Source organism: Schistocerca gregaria, chromosome 4 (genome assembly GCF_023897955.1).
Source record: "Schistocerca gregaria isolate iqSchGreg1 chromosome 4, iqSchGreg1.2, whole genome shotgun sequence".
Classification (NCBI taxonomy): domain Eukaryota; kingdom Metazoa; phylum Arthropoda; class Insecta; order Orthoptera; family Acrididae; genus Schistocerca; species Schistocerca gregaria.
In genome coordinates, this window is record NC_064923.1 from 723,131,380 (window position 1) to 723,144,602 (window position 13,223).

The 13,223-nt window shown below is 37.5% G+C and overlaps 1 protein-coding gene across 1 annotated transcript in view; it reads right to left on the bottom strand.

Moving 5' to 3' along the window:
• Positions 1-4,616: 4,616 nt before the first annotated feature.
• Positions 4,617-13,223, bottom strand: part of LOC126268156 (39S ribosomal protein L38, mitochondrial) — a 49,500-nt gene continuing 40,893 nt past the window's right edge. Inside the window, exons 6-8 of the mRNA XM_049973707.1 lie at positions 7,570-7,706; positions 7,387-7,474; positions 4,617-5,115 (exon numbers count right to left, since the gene is read on the bottom strand). Of these exons, the coding sequence (XP_049829664.1) occupies positions 4,914-5,115; positions 7,387-7,474; positions 7,570-7,706 (427 nt within the window). The 3' untranslated portion in view covers positions 4,617-4,913. The remainder of the gene's footprint in view (positions 5,116-7,386; positions 7,475-7,569; positions 7,707-13,223) is intronic.

The window sequence follows — 13,223 nt, forward strand, 5'->3', positions numbered from 1 at the left end:
TTTTCAATGAGCAGTATACAACTCTGTTTTCACTTCAACAACCACACTTTTGGTGGAATTTCACAATACTTTATAGTTTATTGCAAACCCAACAAATGACATTTCTATGTACAGTCTGCAATATCCGAGGTTTCTGCATGTATGTGCTATGCTATTTACTGTATTATTATTATTATTATTATTATTATTATTATTATTATTATTATTATTATAGGATTGCAGTAAATTTTGTCTATAAATACAACTTACTCTCCATGAGCCCTGTGCAAACTCTGGAACAAAAACAACAAAACTGGGAAACGGCGAGAATGTCTTAAGTATTAAGAATATTCAGAACAAGGACGCAATGGGAGGCAAAATTAGACAGCACTTGAGACATGGGCACTGACTCTCACACATCACAATGGGAAAGTTGCCATTACAAAGACATGTCTTGAAAGACACTACCTTGAAAGAGAGGAATGGGTATTTTCAGTTGCAAAATTATTACACAGGAGAACACACACAATATCTAAAATAGTGTTAGGTCAGGGTGGACGGTGTAACAGTGAAGAGGTTGAAGCTCGATTATGGATTTGGCCATTTGTGTACTGGCTCTCAACATAAAAAGAAAAAGAGCTGTCTTAGGAGCTATCTGCATGAGAAAGCTTGTTGTGTAGCTTCTTGCAGCAAGGTCCTTTTGCCAATAGGCAATTTCTCTTCTAAAACCACACTAAAAGTTACTATGACTGCTTGGATAGTAAGATCAAGACAAAGCAGGGGTTGACTGGTTGTTCCAAGGTGTTTCTTATGTGATTACTGAGGGCAACAATATTATATATTCTGAACCTTGTGTGATTCTTTCCTGATTTCAGCATGCAGACTAAATTAGACTCCTGAGTTGAGAAAACCTTGTCTTCTTCTGATAACATGATTGGAGGTGATTTGCAAATCTTTTGCCTGTTCTAGGGATACATTTTCTGGCTGTGTCCGAGGCAAGTATGTCAGTTTCGACCAGATATTTCAACTAACCAACCTCAATTTCTCCCACAAATGTTCTGGATCATCTTATATGCAGCAGTTAACATAATGAGAAGTTTTGACTAAGTTCAGGAACTCTCACCATAATCACTATTCGCAACATTTTTCCTTCAGAACCTCCTGGATTATGGAACTCTTTGTAGTTGGTCATGTGCATGTCTTCAAGACTACATACAACACAAGGTAACAGGCTGCCTCAAAATCGTTGAAGACAGTCAAATTGATGTTACAGCACAGAAGCAAATCTTGTACATTTAATGCTTCTCCCATTTCAGGGTGATCACAAGAGATCAAGAAAAGCTTGTTTGCCCGATGAAGATGCATTTGTGCAGCTTTCTTTTGCACACTATTTCTTTCTTAGAGATATATCCAGTTTGGGAACTCACTGAAGGAGTTCAAATCAGAGACTATTTATCACTGAACAATATGTGCAAGCACAGGTAAGCTCAATGGTGAAAAATGATACTGGAAAATGATGAAATACACTCACTGCCTCAAGTTCAGCTCCTTGGCAAAATATTACTTTTAAGATAATCTCACTAATCAGAATCACAATCTGTTTTACTGATATAATGTATACGGCTAAAAAAAAAAAAAAAAATCAACATTACGTCTATATTCTAAACACATGCCACTTATTATCTGTTTTGATAATACAGGTGAGCTAAAATAAACAAAAAGAAATGGTTATACTAATTTTTATTTCACTTTCTTCTTTTGCTTATTATCTCTTATATCACAATTTTTTTGGTTATTGGCACCACCACCACCACCACCACCACCACCACCACCACCACCACCACCACTATTTTTATCTGTAAATCTACTGGCATTTCTTCCTTCCCGAGACTCCTCCTACTCTTCTAAGCCATTCATACCATTGGATATGCAGAATTCTTGGAGTCCCTTCAAAATTCAGATTGTGGCCCAGGCACTAAGAATCCCCTCCAGGAGTGAGGGCATGATCTCCTTGAAGAAGCCATCCACTGTAAAGCAGTCGCGGGTGAACCTTAAAAGGTTTCTTCATAACAACATCCATTATTTGAAATTGTGATGTCATGCCACCAGGGATTATTACAAGGTTTGTTTTGTTCTTTGCTATTAGATTCTTAACTTCCTGGGTGAGGTATCCCCTGAAAGAATCCAGAACCAACATTTTCCTTCCGTTGAAGCAAAGAACTTGGCAATCCGTTCTAAATAACCTTCAATCATCTAGCAGCAGGTAATTTTTTCAGCCATCCCTTTTCTTGGCATGTAAAGATAACCACTGCAGGTAGTTTTTATTTCAGTAATATTTTCCTGCAAAGAATTTAATATGGGAGGGAGGGGTTCCTTACATACGTTAGTGCACCGAGCATTACTGTCATTCTGGCTGTTTCATTGTCAGTCCTCCTTATAGGTACAGTTTTAATGAACATCACATCAACACTTAACATCTGATAGCATATCAGAATCAACAGGCGCCCTATCGACAATGCCCGTATCGCCGAGCAAATAGTCAGGTTGTTTCTTAAGACCGATTATATGGCACTGAAATGCAAGTAATTTTACTCCACATGCTGTGGGAGGTCACCAAGCTAGCATAGCTCAGCATCATATTGTTAGCCATGCCCTCTTCATCATCCTCACATAAAAGATAGTATTTGCTTTGAATTTCACAGCACATGCAGTTGAAATATTGTTCTTTATTTCCAGTGCTTTCTTTTGGACAATTTCTTGAGTAATCAAGAAGCCTTCATTGCAATTGTCTAGCACGTACTGAACAACCTCCTGCTCCAGATCATGAAACTTTCCCTGCTTTGGACCCCTGACAGTGTTGTATGTAGAACTGGCCTTAATTTAATCTTCATCTGACACCACTTCTGAGAGATCAAATTTTCTTCCTGCTGCACAGATGTCTGTGGCTTCTACTTCATGAATCACTATTAACTTAAAATTAGCAGTCATGTGATCTGCATGAACCAGTTGGGAACTGTGAACTCGTAAATCCACATTTCTTAACACCTGCAATTGCCATTCATTACTGATTGCCATGGGTGTACCCAGTGAGGGGCAGGGAGGGGGGGGGGGGGGGCAGCAGCCCCCCTAGAAGATATTTGCTGTTTTTTACTAGTTTACTGTTTTATTTAATAAGAAATGCTGCATGTGTTTTCTCGGATTGTACAAGTGCATTCTTGTATTTAAAATGTTTATTAAAAGCAGTTTTTCACTGGTTTACTGTTTTATTTAATAAGAAGTGCTGTATGTTGTCTCGAGTCCTTGTTTCCTGAGACTAGTATGACGACCCCCCCCCCCCCCCCCCCCTCACAGTTCAGATCCTGGGTACGCCCTTGCTGATTGCTAAAATTTACAGTTCCTCACAGCACTGACAATAGAAGTACACTGAGTGACAAGAATACAGTATCCTCGGGGCTGCCTATAGGTGAATTTGCAAAAAACAGACAACTTCAGATTAACAATGTGGCCAACCTAGAAAATCAAGTGCTGTAGACAAGTCGCAGCTTTAAGAGCTCTGCACAAGTGACGGAAATTGGGATATATTCGGAAGTAAAAAGCTAAATATTATTGATAAGCAAGAATATAAATGTCATTGCTGCTGGTGAGCTGCGCTAATAGGTTCCTGAATAACCATAATTTGTGATGGCAAAGCTTTGCTTTTTCTATATTGTTTATATGTTATTCTAAGACGTTTCCTTGGCCATATTGTCCACAGATGATTTATAAATAGTGAAGGCATTTCAGATCACATCAGGAAACACCTGCTTGCAAGTTATGGGAAATTCCATTGTTTGGGACTGTTGATTCCAGCTTACTCCCACATTGCTTTGTGATGATGCATTATGTTGTGTTTCACATCAAGAAATGCACAGTTCAGCAAAGCAATCTGGGATTAGCTTGGAATCCACAACCCCAAATGAAGAAATACTTCAAAAATGTCCAAGCGGACGGCGTTTCCTGATGTGAGTGAAAATTGGACATAACATACCATAAGTAAAATCAACAACCTTTGTAATGAATTGTTTTTCAATACAGAAAGGAAGCCACATTGTAAATATCTTTCATTACAGATCACTGATGATGTTTTATTTCAATAACCTGAAATGCATTTAGTGAAAAAAATGTGCATTTGCTTGTAAAGATGCATCTAAAAAAAATACCTTCCATACTTATAAAGAAACTAAGGACAACACTGCAAAGCCTATGTCTTGAATTAATATATAAACAGTATAGAAAAAGCAAAGTGTGTTAGACGACAAAATACACTTATGCTGTAGTTGTAATGGCAGATTTAAAATCCTTTCAATGGGAGACATTAACTATTCTTATTTTATTTATGATGCATGTTCGATGTTCTATGGTATGACTGGCTGACAAGATGATGTGTCCTGTTCTGCGACTGGCTAACAGAAGCCAATCAGGCAGCCATCACCTTGATGTCCTTGCTTGCAAAGCTAAAGCATGTAGTACTCGAAGGTTTTGATATTTATACTTGTGTAATACAAAAGTATGTAGTTTCAGTGAGACACTGTCTCACAGTTCTCTCAAAAACGCGTCATTTTAAGTACAGCTTCTTGTGCTAAACTGACACAAAATGCTACTTTGGTATATGAAAGCTTTACTTAAATAATTACAAAACATAAAAACTGTGATCTCAGCAACATTAGTTTAAATTGCGAATGTAGACACTGTGTAATTTTCAAATAGAGAACTTGGGAAGGAACCTCGTCTTATAATTGGGTAAATACAGTACAACTACCAAACAAAATTTCTGTACAGAACATCACATTCAAAATTTAACAAATTTTGATACCGTAAAACATCTGACTTATACATTATAACTAGTTTTTCTTAGTGACAAGTTTATTCACAAAAATATGTTTATAATAATATGATTAAAAATCATTAATTCGGCCCCAACCAAGCCTGTTTTTCCTAATTTCTGTCTTCAACCATGAAGGTGTTCCCTCTTCATAACGATGTGCATTTGGATATTTCAGTGGTGGTGGAGGTTTCTCAAATGGATGTGTTTTGCTTAATTTCATCAGCAAGTATTCTTTTGCAATCTGCTTCTGATCACGATATCTATCCATGTATCTATCAAAAGAAAGATAAGAAAATTACTCACAACCAGTCATAACCAAAATTAAATCTTTCCAAAGATCATTTTAAAAATAACACAACTTGCCAATTTATGAAAACATAACAATACATTTTAATTAAAACTCCTACACATCAATGGAATATATTATGGAACAACCAAAAGATGTTGTAATAATATTTTTATAGATAAGCTGTTTTGGTCAAGTAACAATCTTAAAGTCATAGATTAATACTAGCTCAAGCTGGTGCCAAATACATAACTGTTTTTAGTTGCAGCGTCTATCACATACACGTGCATTTATTATTTTATACAGGTACGTTGCAGCACAGAAATAAGATTAATCATAAACTTGGAAGAAAAGTCCATGACATAAAAACTGATAGGCTGAATTGTAACATACGAGAATCTTTGTATGAGCAATAGGCTGCAAGGAGAAAAAGAAGTTAAAATGGAAAAAAAATTATGAGAGAAAAGTCAAAAAAGGTGGGAAACCATAAAGAGGATATAACAGAAAAGAAAAATGTCTAGGAAAATAGAAGATATAGCATTTGGAGAGAGCAAAGGGTGTGAGAAGAACAACAAGATATGGGAGGATAAAAAACATTTAGGTTTTAGTACTTTCAACATTTCAGCCCAGTCAGCAATCGTGATAATCTTAATATATAAAAAACTATCATCCTCGATTGCGGTAATGAAACCAACCTTTACCTAGGTTTCAGCCCAAGTAATTGAGCCTTCTTCAGAAGACATACTTGATTCTATAATATGTCTACGAGAGCATGGTCTAGAAATAAAACTAAAACAGCCTGAACAGGTGTAGTCGCATTTTTAAAATGTTATAGAATAATATTATAGAATCAGGTATATCTTCTGAAAAAGGCTCAATTACTTGGGCTGAAACCTAGGTAAAGGTTGGTTTCATTACCACAATCGAGGCTGATAGTTTCTTACATATTATAAGCTAAAGGTTATCTGTGTACATATCTTTAAGTTACTTCTTGATGGTATTGAAAACAATATCAAAATGTGAAATTTGAAATTTTCCCGGCAAAACAAATGTTTGAAGAGATTTCAGGATTGCAGCCAGTCATTGTATACTTCACTTCACCATATTTCAACCAGACACCTGCTAGTCATCTTCAGGTAAGACATGAAACACTGGCTTCAATTCATTCGAAACAAACATGTGCTTCTAAACTGGCAACTTTGATGCAGAGTATCTGTCACAAAAAAGCTCCCATTGTTAGTACAACACATCATCTGCCTCATCCATTCAGCTTCATTCAGAACTTCAAGGAAATGCTAATAAATATGTAAATACTTTGATTAAATTGTCGTGTAGGGTTGAATCTGAAGCCTATGCACAATCTAGTTAATTGCATAGGAAGAGGGGTCTCAGTGAGAGATACACAACATAATACTGTGCTAAGTGCCTGCTTAAAATCTGAGAAGATGTGTAGTATGATGAAAGAAGGGAAGAGGAAGCAGGAGCAGGCTATGGCCATATTAGAACTGCACAAAAATGTAATGGCTACTGAGATATTATTAGGAGGGGCTACCAGAAAACACAATAACTTTTACACTGGACATTTATCTTATTTTACATTATAATTTTTGACAAACCTGCTGGAATGCTAAATTACTAAATTGTACATAAATATAGGTACTTGTACACAAGGAAATCTGCTACTGAAATGGTGAGATACGGAAACTAAGATATTACAAATTATAAGAAAGATTCATTTATGGCTACATTCAGACGTGAATACTTTAATGTTAGGCCACCTGGTTTCGTAGTTCTATTTCTACATCTGAAATGGAATAGTAAAGACAGATGACAGCTGCAAACAGAGAATATTTTCAAATACATATAGCATCAGAAATAATACATAGGGTGCACTTGTAAGGTAATATAGTTGTCAGTCTCATAAAAGCAGAGGATCAGAACCTTTATGTCACTGACCTGACCTGAACACACAATAATTTATAACTGATTGCAGTATTGTAGAGTGTGCAAACCGGGTACCAAAAGTACCTCCCATAAGCATAATCACTATCAGACAGGAGTGATTTTGCAATATCCTATGTGTTATGTATAGTAACAAGATGGATTTTAGAGTAGAGCTCTACAGTGAAAGATTATGAAACACGATAAAAGTATTATTAACTTACAAAACTGAAACAATATAAAGAGCACAAAAAGTGTAATATTAAAAACAGAAACAAAAAAATCATCTTATGGTGAATATAAATATTTCACTTACAAATTGAAAGCTTGTTTCAGAGGAAACCATTTTTGTGGCGGATGATATGGAGGTGGGAAATCATATTCAAACACAGGTTCCTGCATATCTGAAATAAAATCACAATGATTCAAATAATGAAACTAACAAATAATAAAGCAACAGCACATTTCATTAAAACTGTTTATGTTGTGAACACCATACTTAGAGTATTGTGGAAGAAATTTGTCAGACTTGAATCCCAATCAGATTGGAAGAATGCCAGTCCAGCAGGTGTTATGTCATCTTGTCTTTCTCTGTAAAAATCCAATGTACGAAATGTCCTGTCTGTTAACCGCAAGCTAAAAAGAAAGAAAAATACATAAAATAAAAAGCAGTTAATACATGAGTTTTCAATAACTACATATTTATTGGTGCATAAATATAAAAAAATGAACATTGCGATGGATTAAAAATCACTGCTAGTCAACAGTAACAAATGATATGTCATTATATGACTTAATTCACACAAAAGTGAAGACTAATTTACATCTCAAAACATAACCTTTATTGTAGAGTGCAGAGCATGAAAGTTACCCAGTATGGCAAACAATGAGAGCAATAGAAAACATTTATACATTTCACATTGTGTCTGAGGGTGTACAATGATTTTTATCATGAATCATTGCAATATTATCTTATTCATTCCCCTAGAGCATTCATGTAATTGTCAGCAGAATGTAGGATAAAACTACAAGACTGCACATTTTACATTACACATCTACATAAACTAAACTAAATTTTTACATTCATTTTGCAGTTAGCTTTTGAGTAACTATCAGTTCACTGGGAAATGGCACAGCCTGTATTCCACAGGTCACCTTATAGTGTGGCAGAGATATTTTGTGCACCACTGTCGCTTTTCCCTAATATTCATGTTCCAGATTTGAATGGTCCATGGGAAGAAGAATTGTTGATAAGCATTCACGTGAGCTCAAATCCCTCCAATTTTTGCTACCATGGCCTTTTCATGAGATATACTGAGGACAAAGCAATATAACAGTTAACTCTTCTAGGAATTTACACTCTCAGAGTTTTAACAGTTATTCCCATGCTGATGAACAACGCCTCTCTTGTAGTGTCTGCAAATGGATATGGATGAGCAGCTCATGAGGGAACATTCTGAAGTATCAATAAACAATCTCGATGAAATCTGGTGGATGTGTAGAAGGAAAAAAAATAAAACAATACCCCTAGAACCTGACTTGGCGTAATTGGTTTGGAGGAAATATCTTCAAAATGTTGATATATAAAAAATATTTATCATATAAAAGCTGATGGGTAATTAACTTTCTTGGAAACTCAATAATCAAATTTATTTATATGTTGAAATTTTGCAAAATGCCCCACTGCCATCAATTAATGCTGAAAAATGAAAACTTTGGCTATTACATAAATTAAAGAAGTTTTCAAGCTATGTAGATCCACATTTAATAAAGTTTGTTTCTGAAATACCGCTTTTGGAAAATGAACTGTAGGAAATGTGCTGTCAGATTATTTTCAACAATACTTAATTAAAATACCAAAACATTCATTTATAGTCTATTTATTTATTTTACTTGTATTTATTTTACATTTTTAGTTGTTACTTTAATTTTTTGTGTGTTTCACATACATGTATTTTGTTAAACGAAACTAACAAGTAACTCATTATTGTGATACAAAATCATTACAATAGTGATAATCTGTAAATAAATTCTGAAGACATAATGTTTTCTTACACAATGCACATAAAACAAAAGAAATGTCTTCACATAATACACACAACAGAGAATGCAACAGAAAATAAAATTCAGCAGGATTTCCAATTCACTTGGGGGAACTTCGAAATATCCTGATTGATTTGTATCAGGCTTATTTCAGAACATTGATAAGCCTTGCCAAAGAGAACTGATTATGTACTAGTGACTGTAGCTCAATTGTACGCCCAGCAGCCAGGTGACTAGGGCGAGTTTTGATGTTCTTGTAGAGATAAATCAGTTTAGATTATAATAAAATTTAGTTTAGTACTGATTATGTGGTAAATAGGTGCATTAGTATGCTTTTTAAGAGTACCATTAAAGAGTACCATATAGCAGAGAACACGAAAAGATCATACAGTCAGGTAATAGTCATATTTTCTGTTTATGTTTTGCATCAGGAAATCTATAGAATTTTGTTTAATTGTTCTTTGGTCTCTCCACCAATTAAACTGTACCATACCTCTTCATTATTTAACTCACTTTTTTTTTTTTTTTCCTGGTAAGTAGCATAAAGTTTAGGTTGTTGTTTCAGAAACTTTACACTGTTGTTTTTGTTTACATACAGTTGTGTATAAGGCCAAATTTGTGGAATCATGTTTTTGTGGTTATCTCTAATTCAACTGACTTATTCTTAATGAACTATTACACGCATCATGAGTGAAAAGTGCTTGACTTGCTGTAAAATTGTTAGACCGGGGCTTTGGTGTAGTGCTGTAGTTTATTTCCTTGTGGGAGACTGTAGTGGTGTGGGAGTAGGGAAAGTAAATTAGACTCATCAGTGGTTTTGTAGGATATGTAGTAGAGATAGGGAGATATTAAAACAGGAGGGGAAAATTGGCACCCTTCATGCTGAGTTAGACAAGGCCAGGGGAAATCTTGACAGGTTAAGAAGGCAGAAGGGTAAAGAGAGATAGGAAGTGGCAACAGGAGCAACAATCTGACGTGTCATGGTGAGTGTGGAAAATAGATTTGACCTGTTGCTTCAGTTAGAAGCTGGTGAGCCTCAATCAGTTGCAGGTGTAGATAGGGTACAACAAACTTTCAGCAGCAAATTGAAAAGTAAGAATGTAGGGAAATCAGTAAAGAGAAGGAAAGTGTTGTTGTTAGGTAGTTCCCACGGAAGAGGTGTTGGCTAACTTTTGCAGGATGAACTAGGATCGGAATACCAGGTCAACATTTTTTTAAAACCTAGTGCTGGTCTGGAGCAGGTGACAGAGGATTTAGGATCACTTTGCAAAGATTTCACTAAGGAAGACACTGTGGTTATAGTGGGTGGGTCAGGTAATAGTACTGACAGAGATCCTGGGTACAGTATAGAGTCTGGCCTGGCAAAGATTGTATCAGCATCAAAGCATACTAGTGTTGAGTTTGTATCTGTTCTTGGCCGCGATGACCAACCTCATTTGAACTCTTCTGTCAGGAGAATTAATTTGGAGTTGGAACGGCTGCTTATGTCGGGTGCAGGGTCACATATTGGTGTGGTTCCTGTTGATTCTCTCAATAGGTGGGATTATACTAGGCATGGCATTCACCTTAACAGGAAAGGGAAGGGTAAATTGGCTGGGAAAATAGCAAGAAAGTTAAAGGAGGGAGGCACTGTCATGAGTGATAAGATACCAGTGTTTATAGGGTTGAGAAAAGATCATTATTTTGGGTAGGGAGAAAAGAAAAAAAAAAGTTTTAAGCAAGGTTAGGAGTGTGTGTGGTGTGGTGTGTGTGTGTGTGTGTGTGTGTGTGTGTGTGTGTGTGTGTGTGTTTTGGGATCTTGTGGAAGCCTAACAGTGAGGTTATCAGTGCCCTAACATTTATTAAAACAAACAAATGTGGATAGGAACGAATACTGTCGTACACACATGCACTTGAAATGAACATACAATCACTCTATTGCGTACACACACTCTCACATGCACTAAAACCAATGAGGAGGCAAGAGAGCTATTCAAGAAATTAAAGCAGAAGGAAAACAAAACACAGAAGAGCTAAAAGAACAGCACAGGGAAATGTGACTGGCTGACCACTTCCAAAAGACTTGGGCAAGCCAGCCACCCTGTTGGCACATTAGAAACATCTCCCCAAAATTGTGTTAAAAATGTGGGACAATTCACAAAACTCTTAAACACAAACCACATTCATTCGATCATTACATAAAATAGGCTGCAGATCTGCCGGCAAATCCGCTGCAGTCCACTGGTCAGCAAATGAAATGCAGTCCACCGTAATCTGCACACCACAAGCACCACACATCGAAAGGTCCTCTCACCGGAGTAAAAATCCATGTGTCATAGGGCTGTTGCCAATGCGAAGACGAGTAAGGAGGACTGCGTCCCACTGATGTGGCTGGAAGGATGTGCGTTACAGCTGAGTTGTGGGCTTGATGACGCGGAGCTTGTTGTTGGTCACTTCTAGCCACTCGTCTGCCAAGCAGCACAGGAGTTTATACCTCAACAGCAAGGTGAAGGCATGCAGGGGGATAGCACATCAAAAGACCCGACTGTCACGACACGCCTCCTTGGCTGCTCGATCAGCCCTTTCATTCCCCAGAATTCCCATGTACCCTGGTACCCAGCAGAAAGACACCTCATTCCCCAGTCACTGTAGTTGGAGGAAGGTGTCCTGGATAGTCTGGGTTACTTTATCTGCTGGGTACAAACGTTGTGGAGAGTAAAGCGTGCTCAGAGAATCTGAACAGACGAGAAATCTAACATTGGGAGAATGTCTCATCTGCTCCAGCACCTGCAAGATCACATATAATTCTGCGTCGAAGATGGTAAATTTGGGAGGCAGTCTGCTCTTGAGGACACGATCCGGGAAAATGACAGAACAACTATTGGAGTCAACCTACTTAGACCCATCTGTAAAAACAGCTAAATGGTTGTGGTGATCAGATAAAATGACAGAAAATACCGCATTAAAAACAGAAGCAGGAGTGCTCTGTCTCCTGTACCACACTAAATCTAAAATCATTCTGAGCCGCTCCAGTAACCAGGGTGGCAGTCGGTTAAAACCCTGGATTTGGGGTCAGATTGGTACCTCACCGAGTCACTCCAGCACATGCAGATCCCATATGGCATCATGGCTTGTGGATGGTTGGAAAAAAGGCACTCCAGATGTGGGTGAACAACAGTATGGTGTGCAGGTGAAGTTGGACCTACGAGGAATTTACATCTTTGGTTCACAATGAGGAACTGTCACCGGATGGTAAGTGGCGGTTCCCCCGCCTCAGCACAGAGGCTGGGTATGGGACTGTCCAATAAGTGTCCATGGTGAGCTGAATCCCTCCTGGTGGACAGCGTTAATTATCTGTGGCTAAGGCACTTGAGGATGTTCAGCGCCTTCGGGGGTCGGGCTTTCAAGTGTCCCAGGTATGGCAACCATGACAATCGGGAGTCAAAAATGAGGCCCATAAAAATCTCTGTTTCTCTAAAATGTAGGATGGTGTCCCCTATCTTCAAGGCAGGGAAATTAAAGAGGAGACGAGAACTATTAAAATGAACACACACACACATTTATCAGCAGAAAACCGAAAACCCGTCTTTGCAGCACACTCCTCTAATTGACACACTGTGTTTCAACTGATGGCTCGCCGTTGCAGCACTGGAGGAGGAGCAGAAAAAAGCAAAATCGTCCACAAATTAAGAGCACTGTACAGGACTCTTTGCTGTAGACATGATACTGTTGATGGCTTTCGCAAAGAGGGTAACAGTTAAAACACTGCCCTGAGGGACACCATCTCCTGCTCAAATCGATCAGAGATTGTGGCACCTACTTGTGTCCGAAAAAACTGCTGAGACAGGAAAGACCGAATGAAAATGGGGAGGTGGCCATGAAAGCCCCACTGATGCAGTTGCGCAAGTATACAAGAGAAGTTAGGACTGAGACAAACATTCAGTTTGAGAAAGAAACCAAAAAAACATAATTCTATCTTATTACATCAGCATAAACAGCTATTGGTTAAGAATTTTCAACAATCAGCAGAAATTTCAGCTCTACCCAGTTTTAGCTCAGTCAATGTGAAATGTCGGCTATCTTTATTGCATCAAAATATTCAATGACTCTCAAATAAAATTAATGAATTAA